Source organism: Hippocampus guttulatus, chromosome 1, assembly GCF_054856545.1.
Source record: "Hippocampus guttulatus isolate MCC_2025c chromosome 1, RoL_Hgut_1.0, whole genome shotgun sequence".
In the NCBI taxonomy this organism is placed as follows: Eukaryota; Metazoa; Chordata; class Actinopteri; order Syngnathiformes; family Syngnathidae; genus Hippocampus; species Hippocampus guttulatus.
Window position 1 is genome coordinate 23,124,246 of NC_141261.1, and position 24,700 is coordinate 23,148,945.

The 24,700-nt window shown below is 45.6% G+C and overlaps 2 protein-coding genes and 1 long non-coding RNA gene across 5 annotated transcripts; all 3 read right to left on the reverse strand.

Moving 5' to 3' along the window:
• Positions 1-7,651: 7,651 nt before the first annotated feature.
• LOC147211025 (uncharacterized) lies at positions 7,652-9,681 on the reverse strand. The gene is made up of 3 exons (XR_015101867.1): positions 8,634-9,681; positions 8,043-8,550; positions 7,652-7,973 (listed from the first exon to the last, which is right to left on the reverse strand). It is a non-coding gene; the product is annotated as an uncharacterized LOC147211025 (long non-coding RNA).
• Positions 9,682-13,167: 3,486 nt separating this feature from the next.
• Positions 13,168-17,681, reverse strand: mul1 (mitochondrial E3 ubiquitin protein ligase 1). Of its 3 annotated transcripts, none has more exons than XM_086120457.1 (5): positions 17,562-17,681; positions 16,309-16,431; positions 16,122-16,209; positions 15,693-15,813; positions 13,168-14,689 (listed from the first exon to the last, which is right to left on the reverse strand). In XM_086120457.1, exons 2-5 carry the CDS (start codon positions 16,426-16,428, stop codon positions 13,960-13,962), a joined length of 1,059 nt encoding a protein of 352 aa, XP_085976583.1. In that variant the 5' UTR covers positions 16,429-16,431; positions 17,562-17,681; the 3' UTR covers positions 13,168-13,959. The 3 variants fall into 3 exon arrangements, with proteins under 3 accessions (XP_085976583.1, XP_085976576.1, XP_085976567.1); XM_086120450.1 differs by having other exon boundaries at positions 17,333-17,665; XM_086120441.1 differs by having other exon boundaries at positions 16,309-17,665.
• Positions 17,682-21,882: 4,201 nt separating this feature from the next.
• On the reverse strand, positions 21,883-23,934 carry fam43b (family with sequence similarity 43 member B). The gene has a single exon (XM_086120468.1). It carries the CDS (start codon positions 23,683-23,685, stop codon positions 22,663-22,665), a length of 1,023 nt encoding a protein of 340 aa, XP_085976594.1. The 5' UTR covers positions 23,686-23,934; the 3' UTR covers positions 21,883-22,662.
• Between the last annotated feature and the right edge of the window lie 766 nt (positions 23,935-24,700).

A 24,700-nucleotide genomic window follows, 5' to 3' on the forward strand; every position in this document is an offset into this window, starting at 1 on the left:
ACACCATGTCCTTTTGTTGTTTTGTTTCGAGGACTCTTTTATGCCGAAAAAAAAAATTCCTTTTTAGTTAGTTATTTCCTTTTCTCCATCGTTGCTAGTTGCTCATGTTCCAATCCACTATCCACATACGCCCCTCCTTCACTGTACGCCCTTTCTACTACTTCTGCTGCGTGATCCTGGTTGATTTTTGCACCACTGCCACCCGATGGCCATTTTTTTGCTATTTAACATTGCCGTCAAGCCTAATCCTGTGGTGAGAAGTTGCATCGGACTCTCTTGCACCCTCCCCCATGAAAACACGTGATTGACGTATTAATACGTCATGGGGAGGGAATGGCTATGCGCTAATTGACCTATTTATACGTCAAAGGGTGTAAATGAGTTAATCATTGTTGCCCGTAAAGCTCTTCTCGCCTCATTTCCATGGGTGTTCTCATACGACTGGTGGTATGTGCAACTCTCCCTACGGTAGCCTGCATCCCATCCTCAACACTATAAAGGATTTATATTAATACTGATTTATATTTGCCCTTATGTGAGGCACTGACTGGATCAGTTACGCTGCTGGTTTGCTTCGCTTCACTGTGCTGTGAACAGCCTGACCGTACGCTGCCTGGTTTTACGGCGCCTAGCCTCACGTTGCTGTGCTTTTTACGTACCCTCACCTCGAGACGGGTGGCTTCTACTGGCTTTTGCCTTTACACTCCTGGTTTTGCCAACAGTGCATCGGGGGTGAATGGATGGACAACGGGACATGCTGTAATGTGTAATTGTGAAGGATTTGGCTCATTTACTTTTGTTTGTTTGTATGTGGTCAAGTGGGTTCTGTGTGGTTGATTTGAACTCCGTGCATTTGCTTTTACTAATTGTTTTGTTTTTGTCAACCCCGTTAATTTACTTTGTGATTTTCTGGGCTGGACGTTTACGGCGGTGGTCCTAGTTGTATGTATTTGAGCTAATGGGCACCCGTACTGCAGCGGATCCGAATGTAACCGTCGCGTGATTTTCCGTGATTCCTCTGGATCCCGCCAGAGAGAGACTCAGTGAATGATTGACTGGTTACTTTGAGTTTGGGCTTCCTGTTACGTTATTTCACAACATAAAACATATGCTATGCTGACTGCAGTCAGGCCAGCCTCGACTCGCAAAATTCAAATCAAACCAGCCGCCACACTCAGTGTTAAAAAATGAGTTTTAGTTATCCCGCAACCAGATCAGGTCTCGAACATTAAGCCCACTGACCTTGGGACGTGCCCGGAAAAACTTATCTGGGAGGTGTCCTTTCGGCATCTTAACCAGATGGCCAAGCCATTTCATCTGGCTCCTCTCGATGGATGATTTTGTGTCACAAAATGACCGTACATTTAAGATATTGCAACACTAAATTTGGTCGGTTGAACATGAGGATCATAACTGTGTTATCAGAACCACAGTTGAGATCGGTTCCAACATGCCTGTGACCCTGACAAGCAATTTGGATAATCGATGAATGGATGTTTTACTGACATTCCTTGTGTTTTGCTAACCCCCAAGTCCAGGATGTACCACTGTACTTGCTCAAAGCAGGTGGGATAGGCTCCAGCATCCCTGCAACCCTAAAAAGAATAAGCCTTCCAAAAAAAAAATAATGAAACCACTTTTTGTTAGCATCACACATAGTTTGTTTTGAAAGGCACACAGTTAGTTGTTTGAGATTTGCAAAATCACTTTCAGAGCATGACTATTGTACGCAATTAAATACTATTTATTACTTGATTGGTGTATCATCTGTGAAGAGGAATTTGCCGATTGTAGAGATGAGTAAAAAAACAAGTTGTCGTGACCAGGGTAGGTCATTTTATTACCAGTATGATGTGAACGTATTTTTTTTAATAGACTTTAATTTTTACAATACACAAATGCCTTACAACATACACACACAGTACACATTTATAAATATAAAATGACAAATGATGTAGGTCTCCTTGATGTCCAACATTCTGGTGTGCGCTTCCTCATTGGCATTTCAATCACAGTGTGATTATCTGTTTGTGCCTGACTGGGAGCCCCGTCTGGTATGGCTAAAGAGGCCAATCCGGGAGTGACAGTCCCCGTTGCAGTGGATGCACCTGAACACACAGTTGGAGGGGGGTGCTTGTTTGTCCTGGCTGTTCTTTCTCCTGGCTCTCTTGTCTTCTGCCGATGCTCTCATCTTCTCCTCCCCTCGGCACAGACCACGTGCCAGTTCTTGTTTCCAGTTTGGGCGGTTCAGGGCCAGTGACTCCCATCCCTTCACATCTAACTCAACAGCCTTCAAGTCCCTCTTGCAAACGTCTTTGAAACGAAGCTGTGGGCGGCCCTGTGTTCTCTTTCCAACTGCGAGTTCTCCATAGAGCAGATCTTTGGGGATCTTACCGTCCTCCATCCTGCGGACGTGGCCGAGCCACCGAAGGCGATGCTGACGGAGGAGGGTGTACATGCTGGGGATGTTGGCACGTTCCAAGACGTCTTTGTTGGTGGTGAAGTCGGACCACTTGATACCAAGGATCCGCCTGAGGTTTCGCATGTGGAAGGTGTTGAGCCTCCTTTCTTGGCGTGCATACAGGGTCCAGGACTCGCTGCCATACAGTAGGGTGCTGAGAACACAGGCCCTGTAGACTGCCATCCTGGTGTTGGTCGTCAACTTGCTGTTCTCCCACACGCGTTTGGTGAGCCGGGCAAGAGTTGTGGTGGCTCGGCCGATCCTTCTGTTCAGTTCAGGTTCCAAGTCAAGCGAGTCTGTCACCGTGGAGCCAAGGTAAGTAAACTCCTTGACCACATCCAGCTGGTAGTTGTTAATGGAGATGGTGGGTTGGCTCTCCGTGTCCTGACTCAAGATGTTGGTCTTCTTGAGACTGATGGTCAGCTGAAAGTCGCTGCACGCCCTCGAGAAACGATCCATGAGATGCTGAAGATGTTCTTCCTTGTGGGCAGTGACAGCAGCATCGTCCGCAAACAGCATGTCTCTGATCAGGACTTTGCGGATCTTGGTCTTGGCCCTCAGCCTCGCCATGTTGTAGAGGCCGCCGTCAGAGCGAGTATGGAGGTAGACACCCGCAGTGGAGTTCCCGAAAGCGTGCTTGAGCATGATAGCGAAGTAGATGCCAAAGAGGGTCGCAGCAAGTACACATCCCTGCTTAACACCGCTTTTCACTTCGAAAGAGGAAGATGTTACGCCGTCAAATTGGACGACACCCTTCATTCCGGAGTGGAAGGAACGAATGATGCTCAGCAGCCTCCCCGGGCAACCAATCCTGTCAAGGACTTTGAAGAGGCCGTCGCGGCTCACAAGGTCGAAGGCCTTGGTCAGGTCAATGAAGGCAACATACAATGACTGGTTCTGCTCTCTGCATTTCTCCTGGAGCTGGCGGAGCGTGAAAATCATGTCAATGGTGGATCATTCCGACCTGAAGCCACACTGTGATTCGGGGTACACCCTGTCAGCGAGCTTCTGGAGTCTGTTCAGGACCACTCGTGCGAAGAGTTTCCCCACGATGCTCAGCAAGGAGATGCCTCTGTAGTTGTTGCAGTCACTGCGGTCACCTTTGTTCCTGTAGAGGGTGATGATGTTACAGTCACGCATGTCTTGAGGTACTTCACCGTCTTCCCAGCACTGGCAGAGTAGGTTGTGTAGGTGGTGCAGCAGAGGTTCTTTGCCGATCTTGATCACCTCTGCTGGGATACCATCAAGGCCAGGAGCTTTCCCGACAGGCAGGCTGTCGATGGCTTTGCTGAGCTCCTCAAGGCTTGGTAACTCGTCTAGCTCCTCCATGACGGGCAGGCGCTCAACACAATCTAGGGTGGCATTGGAGATGGTGGTTTCTTTGCTGTAGAGGTCTGAGTAGTGCTCTACCCATCGCTCCATCTGCTTGCTCTTGTCTGCGATAGTCTCGCCTGTCTTCGTCTTGAGGGGGGCTGTCTTGCTTTGTGAAGGACCTATGGCTTTCTTGATCCCGTCATAGACGCCTCTGATGTTGCCGGTGTCTGCGGGTCGTTGGATGCCATCACAGAGATCCATCCAGTACTTGTTGGCGCAGCGCCTCGCTGTAGCCTGGACTTGATTTCTGGTAGCTCAGAGAGCCTGCAGTGTGGACTGGGAGGGATGCTGGTGATGTTTCAGCAGTGCTGTGCGCTTCGCTTCCATTACGGCACTGAGTTCCGTCACGTTTGCCTCAAACCAGTCCTGGCTTTTCCTTGTTCTCTTGCCGAAGATGGAATAGGCAATGTCGTGGATGGTGTTGCGGAGGAGGTCCCACCTCTGTTCCGTGTTTCCTTCTGGTGGTTTCTTCTCCAGGGCGTCTTTCAGGTGCCGGGCGAGTGCCTCCACAATGCCCACATGGTTTGCCTTGGCTGTGTCGATGCGGGGCTTGCTTGGTGGCTTGGCTCGGTGCAGCTTCTTGGGCTGGAGTCGGATCTTGCAGCAGACCAAGGAGTGGTCTGTGTCGCAGTCAGCGCTGTGGTAGGAGCGTGTGTTGAGAAAGCTGCTTGCGGCGGGTCAAGATGAGGTCCAGTTGGTGCCAGCGCTTTGAGCGGGGGTGGCGCCAGGACACCTTGTGCTGCGGTTTGCTCTGGAAGAAGCTGTTGGTGACACACAGGTCTTGAAGTGTGCACAGTTCCAGGAGACGTTGTCCGTTGATGTTCATGTCACCCACTCCCCAAGGGCCGAGGCAACTGGGCCATGATATGTGGTCGGATCCAACGCGGGCGTTGAAGTCCCCAAGAAGAACAAGTTGGTCGGTGGTTGGAACTTTCTGGATGGCTGCCAACAGCTGGTCATAAAACTTGTTTTTCGCCTCCTCCGTGGAGTATAGAGTAGGGGCGTAGACGCTGAACAGGGTGACAGTGCCAACTGTAGTGTGAAGTCGCAAGGTGAGAATCCTCTCAGTCCCTTCTCCACCAGTCTCTATCATGCTCAGCAGGGAGTTCTTGACAGCGAAACCAACGCCGTGCTCTCTGGTCTCGTCGGCAGCTTTCCCGCACCAGTAGAAGGTGTAGTCGTTCTCCCGGAGAGATCCAGTTTCGGCGAGGCGGGTTTCTTGCAGCACAGCAATGTCAATGCTGAGTCTCAGCAGCTCGTTGTTGATCACTGCTGTCTTGCGGGCATCGCTGATGTCCATTAGGTCTGACGTCAGACCGGTTGTCATTGTCCTGACATTCCTTATTGCAAGTTTTAACAAGGGCTTGCTCCCTGTTGTGTTTCTTTTGTTGTTTCCTGGTGCATCGGTTTTACAGTCCACCTTTCAAACTATTCCTGGTCCTAATCCCTACGCACCCAGTAAGGAAAGTGAACTGTGGCGGGGTAGCACCTTACTGTCCGGGGGCTGCCCGGCTTGAAGCGGGCAGTAGCTACCCAGTGGGGGTACGAGGCCCCCTCCCACTGTCAGGAGTGACCCCTAGCGCCTAGCTCTACGCCAATTAAGCACTGACTTATCACTGGTATCTGCCACTCCTCGTGTTGTGTCGTCACACGATGACGCTGGAGTGTCCTCTCCAGGGCACAAGCCTGGGCAGGTGTGTATGGAGGACCTGGCGATGCCCATGCGCTAGATACCCCCTCTCCACGCCGTTGATGTTGTCCAAGGGAAGGGCGGGGCCCAAGCAGCTTGGCATCGACGTCGTCGCAGGAGTTGCCGGGACGCTGAGAGAGTTTCACAACACACCGCCTTAGGGACTCCAACTCCGGATTTGACCTCTGGGTTTACTCCCGAAGGAAGATTGCCGACCAAGGCTAAGGAGCTCCTCCCACCCCACGGGTCGCAGCTCGCGGCAAACGACTCACCCCATTTGTCGCCTCTTAAGAACAGCAAGGGGGTGCTAGGGACCTATTATACCCCCGGGCCCCCACGGGTGTGCGCTTAGAGCTGAGATAAACTTTAAGACCAGTTTTCTGTTTGGGCCTTTCTCGATTCATGCGAGTTCATCCCTAGGCACTGCTCGTTATACCACCTTTCATAGTCGCACTAGATCTATTCAAAGGGAAAAAAATCAGAGCATTACAAAACGATGTCCTGCAAGAATATGTATTGGGCAACTTTCAACCAGGATAATTCTAAGTTGCTTTGAAAATTGAAGATTTAACATTCATGTTTTTTTCTTACTCGAACCAATCCCATTTCAGTGGCGTATGCAAACCATAGTGAGGGCAATATATTAAGTAAGATAAATTGTGTTCTTGCAATGTGAAACTCGCCCATATTGTCAGAGAACGACCTGTTCCAGGTGGTTTTGCCATTGAGCCACAGTGCATGGAGAGATCAATCACAACAACATAATGGAATATCAGTTAGTGTACATTCAATTTAGTTTATTCATGGTGTTGTAAATATGCATCCTTTCTTTGCATGGGTGATCGTCCATCCATGTATTTTCTACCGCTTATCTGGTGTCGGGTCTCGGGGTAGCAGCTTTAGCAGGGAAGCCCAGACTTCCCTCTTCCCAGCCACTTCTTCTGGTTCTTCCCGGGGAATCCCGAGGCGTTCCCAGGCCAGCTGGGAGACAGTCTCTACAGCGTGACCTGGGTCGTCCCCGGGGCCTCCTGCCAGTGGGACATGACCGGAAGACCTCACAGGGGAGGAATCCAGGCGGCATCCTAATCAGCTGCCCGAGCCACCTCATCTGGCTCCTCTCGATGTGGAGGAGAAGCGGCTCTCCTCCGATCCCTCCCGGATGACTGAGCTTCTCACCTTATCTCTAAGTCAGAGCCCGGACACCCTGTGGAGAAAACTCATTTCGGCCATTTGTATCCGGGATCTCAATACTTTTGGTCTCGAGACCATAGGTGAGGGTTGGAACGTAGATTGCCCGGTAAATTGAGAGCTTTGCCTTTTGGCTCAGCTCCTTCTCCACCACGACAGACCGATACAATGTCCGCATCACAGCAGACGCTGCACCGATCCGCCTTTCAATCTCTCGCTCCCTCCTGCCCTCACTCGTGAACAAGACCCCAAAGTACTTCAACTCATCATCGGGATGACCCGACACTCGCCTCTCTTCAGACCACTCTACTGTAGCTTGATGGAACGGACAAAGCACTAGTAGGGCTTCTCTTATGATGGTGAACTCATCAGTTGTCAATGGAGTCAAATCTGTCTTTCTTCTTTCTACCCACAATCTTGCTGCTGTAGACTGTAAATTTCCCCAGTGTGGGACAAATAAAGGATATCTTAGGAGGCCAGAGATACCCACACTGGTTCCCTCTTATCAGCCTTGACAGCATTTCCTAAGTCCTGTTCCAGTGTGTTGGCACCTCATTGATTAGTTTCAGGGTTGACTGTCCCATCTGTTGCTGCACCTGAGCGAGCTTCTCCTTGGCTGTAGTGCTTGAACGGAAATGTATGACAATGTGCCGAGTAGGGATGGCCAAATGAAGCCTCATGAAGCAATGAAGCTTTGCAGCCAATTGGTTTGCACATGTAGCAAAGCTTCATGGTGCTTCATTTATTCTATGGCACCATCAAGTGGTCTAGAAGCCCAAGAGGTCAACAGTGTGAAGAATTCAATGGCTATTTGTTTAAGACAAAGATATGAATGTGCTTGTGTTCGTGATTTAGTATGTGAACAAAATACAACAAGTGCTAAGGATAATTTGGTATTCATTTTTATTTAGAAATAATAGCTTTAAGATATCCTTTATTTGTCCCGCAATGGGGAAATTACAATTTCCCCACAGTGGCTGGCTTTAAACGGTTTCTTTTTTTGGACAATATTTCACCAGCTTTAGAAAATATTCTTTCACAAGGCACAGTTGAAGCTGGGGTGCAGAGAAATGCGAGTGCCAGTTTATATAAATTTGGGTACCGTAGGTATTTTTATTTGTCTCCCACTACACTAATGGATTGTTCATTCTGTCGATGTTTGGTTCAGATACTTTTGGACCTCCAGGGTTGCATCAGCTAGGGTGTTTGGGGTCCTGGTCCTCTGAACTGTGTCATCCAAGCGTTGCCACAGTTTGCTCCCTATGAGAGACAAACAGGCTGTCAGTGACATACAAAGTGTACAGCAATACAAGTAATGTGTACTATTACCTTGACACACTGGCTGAGCTGCTTCTGATGTGTGCGCATGTGAAGAAGTGGAGGTTGAGTTGTATTTTCTCATGACAGCATCACATTCTGCGGTGAGTCTTTTGGGGCTGAAAAAGCCTATCTTTTTAAATTGTGGATCAAGTAGTGTTATGAGTGACATGATGCTCAAAGATTGAAATGGTCCCAGTTGCTGCTGTTCCAATGCATGGTGTAACATTGCTAAAAGTGGAATGACCTTTGATCCAGATACCCTTTCCTCCTCTGATAGCTCCACTGTGGCATCATTAAAAGAGGCAAGTACCTTCAAACTTTCAGCAACACTCGAGTACTCTTGTGAGGAAATTGGAGTCATGTCAGTGCGTAGGCCTGCCAACGCTGCTCCAACTGGTTCCCTCTAGTCATAAATTCGTTGAAGCATTAAAAAGGTGCTGTTCCATCTCATCTCAACTTCTTGTATTAGCTTTAGTGCTGGCCGGCCCATTTGCTCTTGCACCTGTGTCAGCCGCTCCTGCAGTAAAGTGGCAAATTCAAGCGTCACTGCAGCAGGAACTTTCAACTACATTGAATTTAGAACATATCAATGAAACTCACCTTTGCAGTACTGCTGCTCTTGAAGTAGCCTACTGTTTTTCGGGACTTCTCCCTAATTTCACTCAGCGCAGAGTTTTGGGCAAGGGCCTTTTTTTATCAGGAGATTCAAAGTGTGCGCCACACAGGCACCCATATTTGCGGCACCATCTGTTAGAAGGCAGGTAACTTTGTCAGCGATGCTCCAGTCAGACATGAGTGCAGTTTTTGCTCGAGCAAGATTTTCAGCAGTATGTGTCTCGGGGAAATGTTCTACCCCCAAAACAATACTGTGCAACGATGTTTGTTCATCAATAAAATGGCAAGTCACAGCTAGGTATGAGTCTGTGTTCATGGATGTCCACATATCTGCTGTAAGGCTGACTGCAGAAGCCTTTGACACAATTTCTTTGGCCAGCTTATACCTGTCGTCCACCATAGCTTTCAAAGCCTAAAAGGGAACAATATAAAACTATTGGAATTGCCACTATGGGAAAATGAGAAGAAATACTTCATGTGTTCACATGCATACCTTCCTTGTGGGAAGGACATAGGTAGGGTTCAAAGCTGGAACAAACTTTCTGAACCCTTTGTCCTCCACAATAGTGAAGGGCTGACAGTCCTCAATGACCATGTTGACCAAGGCTTCATCTACAGCTTTGCTCTCTTGCAATCAGATATCAATTATATGTTATGTTAGTAATGCAGTATTTAAAGTGTATCTTAACATTGTCGATACACTGTGTAATTTTGCTTGGCCGAGTTTCATGGCTCTCCTTGCTCTCATGCAAGGCTCTATAAGGCCTCAATATAGACGAGGTGTTATTGTTGGACTGTATACAAGTTCCCTTGCACACAACAGACACTTCACCTGTGAAATAACAAAAGTACATCATAAATAACGTCATTTCCGGGTTTTGCCGAAATGACGCGCACCTCCATACAAGCTTCGTGGAAACGCCCCTCCCATTCCTCGACACAAGCTTAAGAGCCTCGGCCCATTTTGTCCCATCACTAGTGCCGAGCTTTGTTTCTGATGTCTGTAAGTGCAGGGACCTGATCGCAGGATTTTTCTAACTAATAAATTAAGACTGTGTGCAATGCAAATTGAGTGGCATATTTGGAGGTGTCTAGTGGATGTGATCATGTGTGGTGCTGTGTCACTCACAAGACACTTTCTTGGTTATGGCCCAGTCCTCCATCACGCCCCTTTTGACCTGGGTCAAATTGTCAGCAGTGTGATTCTGTGGAAAGTATTGTACTCCCAACACTGATGAACAGGTGAGTGCCAAGTAGGCCTCCATGTTCACAGAGGTCCACATGTCAGTTGTTCTACTCACTGCCACAGCTTGCTGTACTTCCATTTTCACTTTTTGCCGTTGCTCCTGATATTTGTTGGCCACCATTTTTTTGATGGTCGGAAAATTCAACCAAAAGCAAATAATATATTAAATTATAGGCGATATATTGACTACTTTTATGGAGCTTTCACAGAGACCTTTCTTGTCTGCAAGACATATGAGGGTTCAAGGACCTGAATCAGTTCCTTGAACCCTTCACTCTCCACAATGCGGAGGGGCTGGCAGTCCTTGACAATGAAGTTCAGCAGTGCCTGATTGAGCAACTGCTTCCTGGAAGTTTGGTTTACTCCCCACTTCATATTTGACAACCAGTCACAATTACTGATTGCCAATGAATTCTCAACAAAGCAACTGTGAAAAGATAAGAGAATGGCTGTATACCTGACGTTATCCTGGGTCTATCTGGAACTTCATTCTCATGCTTGGCCCGATAATGCCTCAGCATGGAGGTGCTTTTGTTGACATATGATAATTCTGCATGGCAAATTTGACATTTCACTCGCAATAATATATGTGAATAGTAAACTGGGAGTTACCTTGAAATGAAGTAGTGCCCTAGACCTGGTCTCGTTGCAGGATAACAAAAACAGAATTTTTATTTTTAATCGGGTGTAAAGATTTCAGAGGCCTTGAAATGTAACATCAGATCGTAATGAAAGTAGTCCAACTGGATAGGTGGGGTGGCCTTTTTTTGTAATACGAACCTGAGTGCCTTGTTAATGGTACTAGCACTTAAATATTTCCCTGAGTTGTATTGAAGTTGAAAATCCCACTTCAGTTTTATGACTTCCACATGACAGAAATCCAACTAATTTCAACCTCCAATTGCCCCGACCCCACAGTCGTCTTCACTCATTGGCCTTCCTGTGGTCTGAACCACATTAAGCCCTCCACGTCCGTCTGAATTCTACGGTAACCAACATTCATTTGCACAAAAATCAGACTGCAGGGGTCTTCAGTGGTCCTCATTTCATTACTATATCGGCAGGTTGCAGGTGTTCAAGCTCAGGTCTGGTTCAGATCGTTCCCGGAGAAACTGATTTGATTTGGCAGCCTCACGATCAGCAAAGTTAGCCACAAAGAAATCCTTTAACACCAAAGGAGTCGATAACAATGTGGGGAAAAAGTGACCGCTTGCTCCATTATTTGCAGGAGTCATGGACTAAGCCCAAGAATCGTGGACTCTGCCCGTAAAAATGTTTTTCAAAAACTGGAGGTTTAAAATCTTCATGTAGAGGCAAACTATCAGTGACGTTCCGTCAGGGCCAGCAAGACCTTCTCTGCTGGCCTAAACATTCTCAGAAAAGTAAATCTAATAAATTTACTTTTCTGAGAATAACAAATTTATTTAATTTTCATAAATATGTAAACAACATTATTCTCTATATTCTTTACGTCATATTATTTCCACTCGATAAATAACTTATTTATTATGGTAGAGTTTTTAACCAGTCATATTTCAGATAGCTTGTGTTGCCAGGTAAATTAAACTTGCTCGGGGCCTTCAGATTAAACAGAGCAGGCCCCTGTGCGCTGTAAATGAATGTGCACCGTCAGCTTGCAATAGCCAATCAGATCACGAGTCTGCGTACCAGGGCCAGCGAGAAGGGCTGACGTCGACACTGGACGTGCGCGTTCGGTGATTGGATTAGCGCCTGCTAGAGGGAGCTGTTGCTGCATTTTGACCCAAAATGGCCGAAGGAGAAGACGTTGATCTGGTTGCAGAACTACTTTCCACACAATTTTCAAGACTGACCTTCCACTGGATTTACCAATTTAAGTTGTTTTACCAAGGCAGCAAGGAAACAATCGGAGCACGGCTGGGCACTTACAAGCTACGGTGCGTTTAAAAACGTTTGGGGACACTCGCGTAGATCTGCAGCTCAGTGAACAGGTACTACCTTGGTGAGTAAATGAATTTTATTTTACATTTCTTATTTTATTTCGTTAGTATTAATGGTAACGAAATAAAATGACAAAGATACAAAAATGTATCAAATAAATCAGTTCACCTGCAATTTATAATGGCGCATTGTAGTCAGCTTCGTGCACTAAAGTTGGTTCAATCTCAGCTGCTCAACATTTTCAGTTATTTGCTGTTGTATAGCCTATTCTCAAAATGCAAATGATCTGTTAACTTTAACTTTTGGTGTCTTATATGAAACTGCGACATTGCGCAATTTATTGGACAGACTTGTTTACGATCACACAGCGTAATTTGGGTGGCATTTTATTTAGTATTTTTAAAATCTTTTTATTTTTGACAATATCTGTAAATTTAGTTTCATGCTCTTGTGAATGCATACTTGATGGTTTTAAATGCTCCTGAAATTAAGTGCTGCTTGACGAGCCTATATTGTGTTAATGTATGTGACGTCACTGAAGGCCTTAGGTTGAAATGCACGGCCCGCCACTGCAAACTATAAATGCTTATACTATAATACTTGCTCATTTCAAACTCATCTTACATTAGTAATTTAAGTATTGTCCTCTTTCAAAGTGTCCCCAGACAGGCTTTGTTTCATTAACAGCACGTTATCTGTATTCAATACAGTAGGCCTGGTCTATCTGCTCAAGTTCAGGCTATTAAGTGTTGTCAAAGTATACATTTGTTTAATTTATAGCACTTTTTAATAGCCTAGAGCAGGGGTCACCAACGTGGTGCCCACGGGCACCAGGTAGCCAGTGAGGACCACACCAATAGCACGCAAGTGCTAGGATTGTGATTTGCTAGTAGAAATTATGATTTAAAAATGCAAACGCTGGCAGTATTGTGAGACATCTTTAAGATGATCAGAGCCTGAAAATTTAAATAAATCATTAAGTATTAAAAATAACACATTCTAATATTAAATGTAATTTATACAGATGTTATTTCAGACGTGTATCAATTTGGTAGCCCTTCACACAATCAGTACACATGAAGTAGCTCTCACTCTCATAAAGGTTGGTGACCCCTGGCCAAAAGGCTACTAGTTCTATACTACTACTACACTATAAAAAAATGACAAGGTTAATAAAGCAATTTCAACTTCAAGTAAGTCTAAATGCTTTGCCTTCACTTTACTTACTGATCACCAAGTGACCCCGGCGCCTCCAGGCTAATATGACATTAAATAATGTCAATTAAATGTAAGCATGTTGGTTTTTCATATTTAAAAAAAAGAAAAAAACACCTGATTCTATGCATTTCAGGGTCTTGGGGAAACAAACGCTCACATTTATTTCACCTGCGTGGTTTTGGTGTGAGGAGTGTCCTCATCACACTGCTGTTGGCTGTCAAACCGGCCATGAGCTGGTGGCCAACCCGAGCGACTCGCCTAACTTGGCGTCTTAAATGAGGAAAGGTGTAAATAGCTGGTAGTTTGGTCCCCCTCAAATGAGTGAGTTTGGTGGCAGTTCACTGTATTATCTTAATGTTACAACCCAAATTCTAAGATTTACAGAATGCAAGAGTCCTCTATGTGCCTTTTGCCAGTTATCCCCCTCCCACACTCCTTGCCTGAAATTGCAATCGTTGCAAGTACAGTCTATTGGTATGCATGTGTTTACACGAGATAAATATACTTTGTAAAACCAGTATCGGCCACTGATAATTGTGTTGTTTATCATTGTGGTTGTGGTTTGCAGTGGTGTAGACTGCACTGCATCACACTGGAAGCGGTTACGAATATTTCTGAACCAAAATGGAAGCGCTTATGAATATTTCTGAACCAAACAATCAAGCAAAATATTGAAGTTGCACACCACTGCAAACTCAACCAGCAGACTGTCGAATAGACTTTTCAATTTATGACAAAAACATCTCAAAGGCAGAATATTTCATACCGTTGTATTGCAATTAGTCATGATGTTAGGTCTGAATTGTACGCAGCCCCATTACTTCCCTTGCCCCCTGCAAAAACCAACTTGATGATGGAGGCAATTTAGTCCACAGGCAAGAAAACATAACAAAACAAGAGGGTCACTGTGACGCGAGTGTGCCCGCATTAGATATTGTATATGAGCACCATCCTGTCGATAGGCGCCCTGCAGATGGGACACGTCTTTGGCTCCGGCAGAGCCTCGTAGCATCTCGTGCACGTGCACACGTGACCGCACTCTAGAAAGACACAGGAGCGCTCCTGGAACAAGCAGACGGTGCACCTGCTGGCTTGCGCGCCGCTTTCCTCCAAATTGTGTTCCCCCTTATTTTTCTTCTCTTGCTCCTCAAACTCCCGAAGCATGCGCTTCACGCGCTTCCTCTGTCTGTGGCAGACGTACTGCTTCCACAGTAGGTAGACGAAGGTGGAGCAGGCAGCAAGGCCAAAGACTACAGTCAGAATCCTCCACAGTCGGACATCTCGCTCCTGCTTCCTCAGGAGAGCGTCGTAGTCCAGCCGAGTGAGGAAATAAGTGAAGCCTTGCTTGGGTGGCTGGAGCTTAATGATGTTGTTATCCAGCACCAGCTCGCCTACGCCTGTGACGCTGTCGCCCACGCGCAACATCTCCTCGGTTTCGTGAATGCCTTTGGGTCGCTCGCCACTAATGAAGTTACCGATGGCGCTGGACAGGGACTGAACTGCGGGGTGAAAGTTCTCATACGTGGTCTCCAGGTTCAACTCGGCGGCGTCGAGCGGGCGCATGATGCGAACGGTGGCGGCGATGTCGTCGTCGTGCGGGCTGAGCGCAAACGGAACGGTGTTGGTGCGCTGGTGGATGACTTTCTGAGTGTTGCTCCTGCGCATAGGAAACGTGAATGAAGCCAAATCATGCGGTGGAACTCTTGGTGTAACGATTCATTCTATTCTCAAATGATTATGCAAATTTTGGGGTTTTCCCTCAGATTTTTATAAATTGCCTGTAGGGATAAACTCTACAACATCGATGCAGGATTGCAAAGCTGCTATAAAATAAGAATGTGTCCAAACTAAGGCCCGGGGGCCATTTGCGGCACATCATCCATTTTTCAGTGGCCTGCGACATGACAATATATATTCACTAAAAACACTATTTTGACATTGGCCAAATGGTTTGTTAAAAGGTTGAAGGTGGGCAGAGTGAGAATGGAGGATTTCAGAAAAATAGGTGACATTATTACTCATACATTTGTACATATACTGTATACTATTGTTTTCTCGATATTCAAATATACAAATAAACCATTTATGATATTTAGAATAACACAATTTGTCTTCAAAACACTGTCGACAAAGATAATTCAATTTGAGAGGCAAAAGTTGTTACTTCCACTTTGTGGAGGTTTGTTTGAAAACATTTAAAGTATTCGCTAACAGTTGATGACTTGTGCTGAGTGCCAAACACCATTTGCATCATAATTTGGGATGTGAGGTATACCGTTCAGCCACCATGATGGCAAAACCACCTACTAAGGCCCTATATAGGATTCATCCCAGCGCCAACCATCCATCACTTCTTGCGGCCCCTCTGCAGCCATGCGACAAGACAAAAAAATAAATAAAATAAAAATGCTGCGACCGATTCGTGCCTCAAAGACGACAAGGACCTGGTGTTCGTGTGGGGCTCATAACTTTCAACCTGATTGAAGAGATGTTGATTTCACTTTAATTTTGTAATTGTAATCCTTCAACGGTTGAAAAGCAACAGCCGTTACTGAATCGTTTGAGACCAGATTGTTAAAAAAGATGAACCAATATCATCCATGAATAGAATTCGTTCAAATGAATCGTTACACATTTGACATGCTTTTTTGCCAACTTACCACAGTTGAGTGGTGCGGTTCCACACCATTTTCTCCTCCTTCAAAGTCAGTCTCTCAATGACGCCTTTGCAGTTGTCGAGAAACTGGCTATGGAGAGTTTCCTTCACAGACCTCGCCACGCCTGCAAAGAAGGACATATGGTGCTGCGGTCGTAATACAGCCTGTCGAATGTTCGGTCAGTTACAGCTGAGGTTGTGTGTGTGTTCCTAAATTCCGATGGTCCGTAGAGACTCCGAATGCATGTGGTTTCTCTATAAGAACGTACTACCATCAAAGCAGTGTCTGATCAGCTTGGAGATAATGGTTGTACGAATGACTACCGGTACATATTACATGATGCTATGTGGTAAATAAAGAATGTTTGGCGCAATTAAGTGAAATTTGTACATTTCTTGTGGCACTGCGGTGGGGAATCACGAGTCGACTCACCCTCGATGACAGCATAAGGGAAACATCTTCCAGGTGTTTCAGACAGGATTATTTTCAAATCCTGGTCAATGGAAACTTTCTTGGCATCCTGTGCACAGGAGAGATTTTGATTGTGTGACACCTGTGATTGATTCACTTCCATATTGTGACACTGTGGTGGAACGTGTGCGTTATGAATGTGGCAGACCTTCAATTTAGTCACTGTCGCTGCTTTGTTCCTATACACATTGTAGAAGACAGCAGTGAGGGCCGAGCTGGTAGCCAAAAGGCCCACCTGTAAAGCTGACGGATTCCAGTCCAGCATCATGGACTGTCATGACAGTGATAAGAGCACACATTTGTGTCAAACTGGTCTACATTGAAAATAAATATCATACATGTCCCTCTCTACAGGGGCAGATGCTGCCCCCGCCCATCTTCCTCATGTTTTCCCTCTTCCCTGTCTAAGAAACTAAGAAGCTAACCACCAGGCTGCCCGTTTTGTCCCCCCCTGTTGGTCATTGTTACTTTTCATGTTTCTTGGACTGGTTGTAACTGTAAAGACAAATTCCTATTTTTACTTACATTTAGATGATTGTCATTTTTAATGTTATGTTGTTACGTGTATGTTGTTACATGTTACGTGTTTCAAGGGTTGTTAAATCAGTACAGTGTGATTCAAATTGACTGGTTTTTGCTGTTAAAATTGGTATTTTAATCCATCTTTAAATTTCAAATAAAACAGGATCTGAGAAAATATTGTCAATTTTTGGTGGCCTGTCCATATTATTACACAGGTCCAAAATATTGTAAAAATGTTGTCAGGCATGAATGGCATGAAAACCATTATATTCAAATAATTCAACTCTTGAACAGCACAAACAAGAAGCTTCGATGAATAAGAGATTCTGAAAAATCTGCCTTAAATTCGGGGTTTCATGTGTGTAATTCCACTTCCAGGAGATGCCATGAGTTTACCTGCAATCTCGAAATGAAATTCCCTAAATGGACTGGTGTCCCCCAAACTAATTGGCTTCTTTTCAAATATTATTTAACTTCCATTCCAAGCCGCGCATGCCATGAATGCAATTTCGATTACCAATGATAAAATTCACATTTACCACGGTTTATTCTTTGATTTGATGATTCCTTGTTTAAAAAAAACAAAAAACGTAGTATAACGTTCATGCGTCAGAGCAATGTGCTATGGCGACGAACATGGACGACCTTACCTTTTCATGCCAACAGACACTGAAGAAAGTTTAAAACGAGCGATAGTTTCATGTGGAAACGCCGTTTATGAACGCTTTGCTTTCCCTCATTTGAATGTGCTTGCTAGCATACATGCTAGCTCCCTGAATTAACAATTGGCCGGCGTCACTCCAGCCAACCACATAACACGCTTCGAACGGTTCCGCAGATTAATATTGCTGAGGCATTTCCCAACTGTCAAGATATTACCAATAAGAATCATTTGCGCGTCCCTGATGAGGTCACGGCGGCCTGCGGTCAGTGAAGCTTTGTCAACAAACCAACTGACGTCTTCACGTTGCCAGATACCGGTGACGTTTTTCTGTCATGATCGTACAGAGTAGGAAAATTGTCATTTATTTTACATTTAAAATATATCGTAATTTTGCTGGAACACACGACGTTATTAATTTTATTATTATTATACACCTTATGTTTGTGTGACGATGCACATTATCTTGCATCTCAAAAGTTAACAATGAAAAAAAAAATACCTGGCAACCCTGCACTTCGTCGCTTTCACCGCTGGATGTCAGTGTAGTCATTTGTAACCATGTGAGTGCTAAGTGTTTGGACATTCACGTTAGTGCTGCGCGTGCAAAAACATGTTTCTTCGTTTTCCAGTAGGTGGCCCAATCTACTTGTGGAGAAAAAAAGACTGGCAGATGTAAAAATGCTCACCCAATTCATGTACTTTAATTAAAAGTAAAACTAAAAAGTATCTAGGCTGAAATGTATTAAAGTACAAAAATAAAAATGCAGCATTTACTGGCTAATATTTGCAATATCCGTTTTGATGACTCAAAATGTATCTCGTGATTGAAATGAGAACAAGCAAAAGATTATGTTGCATATTCCATGAAAACAGCATGTGATGCTCCCATAGTCTTACTAACATTGTAAGCTGACAGTTGAATAGCAAACAAAGGGGGAAAAGTGTGTGTGTGGGGGGGGGGGGTAAATTAACTAATGGTAACAAATGCAAAATACACCTTGTGTTTGTGTTTTTCAGACTAAACAAGAGAAATTTTGAACACCAGAAGCTTGTGCTTATTTGGGCTTAAACACAACACAGTTGCCACAAATTGCAGCCAACAACATCAAATTCATTCATTCATTCATTTTCCGAACCGCTTGATCCTCACTAGGGTCGCGGGGGGTGCTGGAGCCTATTCCAGCTGACTTCGGGCAGTAGGCGGGGGACACCCTCCATCGGTTGCCAGCCAATCGCAGGGCACACAGAGACGAACAACCATCCACGCTCACATTCACACCTAGGGACAATTTAGAGTGTTCAATTAGCCTGCCACGCATGTTTTTGGAATGTGGGAGGAAACCGGAGTACCCGGAGAAAACCCACACAGGCCCGGGGAGAACATGCAAACTCCACACAGGGAGGCCGTAGCTGGAATTGAACCCGGTACCTCTGCACTGTGAAGTCGACGTGCTAACCACTGGACTACCGGGCCGCACAACATCAAATGATTCTCTGAAATAAATTCATGAATCAGGGAATATCTCGCTTCTCAAAATCAGTTGCTATCAGTGTTAGTTTTTTCTAACTCATGAGCAAGCAAGCCAGCGTGATCAAATCAATCAGCCACGGGTGACTTGTGTTATACAGGTTTATCAGAATCAGAATCATCTTTATTGGCCAAGTATGTAGAACACACAAGGAATTTGTCTCCGGTAGAACACGCTGCACTAGTATCATCATAAACAAGGACATGACAAATAAGTAAGGAAGGAATATTATTTAATTTTTATACTTTTTTGTGAAAGTGAAACTGAGAGGATGCTTAGGGTGTGCATTAACACAAAAAATATAGAATATTAATAACATGCACACAGACGCACATCTTTTTTTTTTTTTTAGTCTATCTATCTCCCCCCACACCTCTTTGATTGACTTGGGACCAGTTCACGAGCTACTGGGCACCCCTGATAAAGATGAATAACAAGACATTAAGACTCTCAGAAGACAGTGTTGAGAGAACTGAAAGAAGCAAGTGGAGAACTCCATGGAGGCGGAGCCACAGCCTGAGAGTGTGTAGGCTGAGATGCAAGCAGAGTGCCACACACAAACGCAATAATACAGATAAGTGCATTCACAAGCACTGGACCATCAGGTTTGTGATGTGGGGAGAAAATGCCTGCATAATGTTTGTGTATGTGTGTGTCTTATATTTTATTTCAATAACACGAAATTGAGGTTTATTTGACAAAGACAACACATGCATAATTGCCTTGGGAAAATATGACAAAGATGTCTAGCTTCAGCATTTTTGCAATCTTTGTTTCCGGTCAGGGTTTTGAATATTCTTAGGAATCAAGTCACTTATTGAAAAGAATGGTTTTCAATTGCTCCAGCACGGTATTATAATTTGCGACCATGAACTGTCAGATGCTCAGGGTGTTCTGCGCAAGGCCTAGCATAGTGAAGCAGCCACAAGTTGTCCTGCCACACCGCTCACCTCTTCTCACACACTGAACGAAGAAAATGGTGCCGGATCTCTTTGTAGACATGCTGATAGATTGTGAATGGGAAACATTGGAAATTGTAGCTGTTTGAACTGTATCTGTTGTGACACAGGTAGAGCAACCTATGTGGAGCACATTGTGTCATTGTTAATGCCACATTTCATTGACGTTCCCAGTGGGCATGTCAACCACGTTTCAGGACACTCGGAAAAAAATGAAACAACACGGGCGGGGGGCGAGATTGTCAGAATCAGAAACATCTTTATTGGCCAAGTATGTAGAACACACAAGGAATTTGACTCCAGTAGTGTAGGCTAAATGACTATTGTAAGAACAAGCAACTACAATAAACAAAGACATGACAAATAAGGATCGAAAGATTTTCCAAAGGTAAGGGTACCATTGAGCAGTAGTACCACCCAATGACAGCTCTGTGACAATGTGCAGAGTCATCGAGCAGAGATAAACTGATCAGTGGTGCAATAAAATACTGTTGTGTCGTTGGTGTAGCTAGTTGTACCATTTTTTTAAGTGAACAGTACCAGTAATTGTAATTTAACTTTGGTCGTGCAATTATCCAGGAAATTCTTGAGCACTTTAAGTGTCCGGTGCTGTGGAATATTGATCAACAACAATTGTTCAAGTATGTAGAGAGCTGGAGCCACAATGATTAGTGTGGTAATACTGTTCCACAGGGGTGTGCAAAAATGCAATGAGCCATTATCAATTTAAGTTACTGTTTAAGGAGTTAATGGCGAGATGGAAGAAGCTATTTGAATGTCTGCTGGTTTTGATGCGCGTAGTTCAGTCACGCTTACCTGAAGGGAGTAGCTGGAAAAGGTGGTGGGCAGGGTATGGGGGGTCCAGTCGGATTATCCATGCCCTTGTCTTGGTTCTAGCGGTGTGCAAGTCTTCGAGAGTGGGTAGGGCGGTAAAAATGATTTTTTCCGCAGTCCTGACTGTCTGTTGCAGTCGGATTTTGTCCTTTTTTGTGGCAGCCCCAAACCAGACTGTGATTGAGGAACACAGAAATGATTCGATGACTGCTGAATAGAACTGTCTCAGCAGCTCCTGTGACAGGGTGTGCTTCCTCAGCAGCCTCAGGAAGTACATCCTCTGATGGGGTTGTTGGGGTTTTTTTTCTCCATGCCGTGATTGCTATGGATGCCGGAGACAGATTTTTCATTTGTCAAAATAATTGCCATGGCCGTCACTGTACCAATGAGAAGCCTAATAAAGTGGAGTGAATGCAACAAAACATGACAGTACATCAGAGGCTACAACACAAACCTGAAGCCTGTCTGTAATGAGACGGGGAGCGTACAAGTTTTGTTACTGTCTGCCATATTTTGTGGGCGTTTTGTCCTTTTTTACACAATAGGCTTGAGTGTACAGTGGTCGTTCTGCCAATCACTTCGCATCCCCACGTGTGACGGTTTGTGGCCCCGGTGCGAAACGAAGCATTACATTCTACCGCACTCTCACCTGAGGCAGGCGGTCTGAAACAGGGTAGGGGTGCCCCCGTAATGATTTTTGGGCCGCTGCGGCGAGAGGGAAAATAATGTGGATCTAGCAAAACCAAATACAGAGCTGCAATGTCTACCTGCAGCTTGTGCGAGATTCCGGAACGGCAGCATAAAGGCTTTGTCGTCAACAAAATGCTGATGTTAGTGGCAAAAACTGATGATGGGTGAGTCACGGTCCTGGTTTTGGAGACATCCGCGATGTCAGACGCCGACAGCAAAACTGCTGTGACAGGTTCTTTATGTTCTCTCTCTGCACAATTCCATCTGCTGATGAATTGCCCCCCTCAGCATGAGCGGCCTGGAAGCCGGCAGGGAAGACCATCAGACTACATTCATTAGGGCTGACTTTCGGTTTACGAGTTACAATCTCTGTTTGAATTTTGTCGGATTACTGTCTAATAGCTCAGGGAATACAATATGTAGCTGCATATGGGTTGAAGGGTTGGAGTGACGCATATTCCCATCGGAAACCTGCGCAGTTTCATTTGCACCACCCCCTTGATCTCTCCAAGATCACCAAGGAATCATAGGGAACTTTTTATTTCTCATGTTTTGAAAATAAATCTTCTTAAACCTTTATTTCTTACAACACAATGATGTCAGTGGTTATGAACGGAATTAAAAGGAAAGCGGCTCAGAACAATTCTCCAAACTGTGAAGTTATGTAAGAGCTGATGTGGAAAGAAACGAGCTTGAGTACAATCATGACAGATTGAAATTTGCCTGAGCACCATGAATGGGACTTTTCGGCGTGCTCTGCTCGCACGTTTATCACAGTGTTCTCTTTGAAGGTGTCACATCATTAAAGACAAGAGCTCAACGCAAAAGGTTACAGTTGACACGTCATGCATAATTGATGAGCACGGTGACAAGGGCATTAATTACGATGTCCCATCAATGGCTTGTGTCCTAATCCACCGCCTCCCTTCTTAGTAAATCAGTAACAAACTTTGGAACATCATTAGGATTGTCAGGTTAGAAATACGACACGAACATACAAACACCATGCTTTGAAAAAAAGCAAAGCAAAGATCAAAACATGACCAGACGTCATCTCATGCTGCCTAAGAGCGACGTTTGTCATTGTGCTCGTAAGGGTTGTGCATCAGCAACTCTTCTTGTAAACATCCCCGACTCGCTACAGTCAATCTGGCGCACCGGCGTCAGAGCCATCTGGCAGAATGCAAAGTGCCCTCGCGCAAGACCAGCCCGCTAAACGGACGCCGGTGAACACATTTCAAGGAGGGAGAAAGGACGGAGTTCAACGAACAGAAGAATGAGTCCCATTTGTTCCCTGTTCACAATCACACCAGCGAGGTTATAAATGTGAATGTGTTGTTATTGCTCTCACTGACAAAGTTGATTTGGCACTGCTCCAGTCTAGCAATATCCCAGAGATCCAACTGGGAGAGTAACTGCGTCGGGTCTGCGTTTGTGGTGAAAACCTTCTGCTTCCTTTTGGGCTCCGTCTCCAAGGGCTGCTGGGCTCCCACCTTCTGGTTGTCACTGCCATCGTCGTCGTCGTCGTCGTCCTCGTCCTCGTCCTCCTCCTCTTCCTCCTCCTCCGTGATGGAGCAGAGACGAGTAGCACTTCCAGGCGTGTCGGCGGATGACCTATAGTGGCAGTGCCCATTCAGCAGCCTCCTCAGGGGCATCAGGGGCACCGCCTCCTCCCCCAGCAGCTGCTGCTGGCAGTGCCGAAAGTCACTCTGGCGCTTGAGACGCTTAAACTCGCTGAAGGCAGAGGTGGCGTGCTGGTAGAGGCTTCGCGCAATGGCTTGGGCCTTCTCCGCCTTGCTCACCAAGACAGCGTGACAACGAAGGACGACGGCCATGTTCTTAACCTGGTGCCTGTAGATCCAGGCCAGGATCTTGGGCCGACACGGGTCCGCTGTACAGCAGGTGATCCGGCTCAGGGAGTAAAGATGAATGGGACTTTTTTTCCCCGATTTGTCAGCACTCATGCGGATGCCTTGCGGTCCCACGGCCAACCTCATTTTCAGGCTCTGCTCCCCGTAGCTGCTCTTTGCCCAGATCTTGGCCACCGCTTCCTGGGTGCAACCTTCCCCCTTAGCTGTGATGGTGACCACACTTCCCAGATAGCGCGCGGTGTACACGGGCTCCTCTCGGTTTAGTTCCACCTTCTGGCGTTTGGTATGAAAGATGTTTCCCACCCAATCGAAGGGGCAGTCGGGCAGCAGGTCAGGACAGGAGCGCAGCAGAGATGAGAGGATGGAGTGATAGGTCAGTCCTGTTCCGAAACTCTTGGCTTTCATTTTATTGTCATCCTCCACCAGAACAAACTTATTCCTCCTCCAGGGTAGCATGGCGTGGCAGCAGGAGGAGCTCCTGTGCCCCTTGGTTGCCTCTTTTCAGCTCGGACTGGATAAACCGGAGGTTCAGCGTCGATGAGAGAGAGCGACAGACAGAGAAGCCGCTTTGCCTCGCACAGAAGAGTGACTGAGAGCCAACTAGGCTCAGTCGGTCTGCTCGCCTCCTCGCTCCTCCTTCCCTCGCCTCCTCTTTCTTCTTTCTCCTGTGGCGTTTGCATCATGATGCGCCGAGCCGAGCGTTCGGAGCGTGCACACCCCTCCCCGCCTCTTTGTTTGGCTTCCAAATGGATCCCGTCGGAAGCATTACTGAGCTGTCCAGCTGCAATGAACTATCACTATATTTATGACTCCTATAAAGCAGAGGATCCATCGCCCACGGGATCTCTCGAGAGGTGTTAAATGACGGCCGTGTGACTACTTCTGGATTCTGCTTGATTGAACATGAAACAATTTCTTGTTTGGGGGAGCATCACATTTGAATCTTGACATGTCACATATGTTACAAACACTTCAACCTTATTGATCAGTGTGCACAATGTCCGTGATGATGCCGTTTTCTTTTCCCTCTACTTCTTTGTTTTTTACCAGTGACACAACTGTGTGTGTTGCACAGACCAGCAAAAATTTGAAAGGGGAAATTTAACAGCTCGCTTCTTATTTCCAACTCAAACAAAGGACAGTGGTGCTGTTCCTGACCACCTGAAACTTTTCTAGTACTAGAACAAAATTTCAGTTAACGCGTACTTAACAATCATTACAGTAAGTTACAATTAAATGTCACAAAGATGAGGAATGTTCATGATCAGAGTGTGTTGGTAGGACTGCAGAAGGCGGAAAACCCCCCATCTTTGACGCAGGGGGATGTTGCATTTTTGTTGTTCAAATATTACATTTCAGTCAATACTGAATGATTGTATATGTCTGATCTTTCACACAGTAAAAAAAAGAAAAAGGTAATACTGTATCCTAACTTTTTGGGAAGTGGGTTACAAACACCTATGGCATTACT

What these genes read in the sequence shown, in the direction of transcription:
- mul1 (XM_086120457.1), bottom strand. Translation starts at nt 16,428, where the DNA reads ATGATGCTGGACTGGAATCCGTCAGCTTTACAGGTGGGCCTTTTGGCT. An exon ending in CGACAGTGACTAAATTGAAG is followed by an intron (nt 16,210 to 16,308) that starts GTCTGCCACATT and finishes TCCTGTGCACAG; the next exon opens with GATGCCAAGAAAGTTTCCAT. An exon ending in AACCGCACCACTCAACTGTG is followed by an intron (nt 14,690 to 15,692) that starts GTAAGTTGGCAA and finishes TCCTATGCGCAG; the next exon opens with GAGCAACACTCAGAAAGTCA.
- fam43b (XM_086120468.1), bottom strand. Translation starts at nt 23,685, where the DNA reads ATGCTACCCTGGAGGAGGAATAAGTTTGTTCTGGTGGAGGATGACAAT.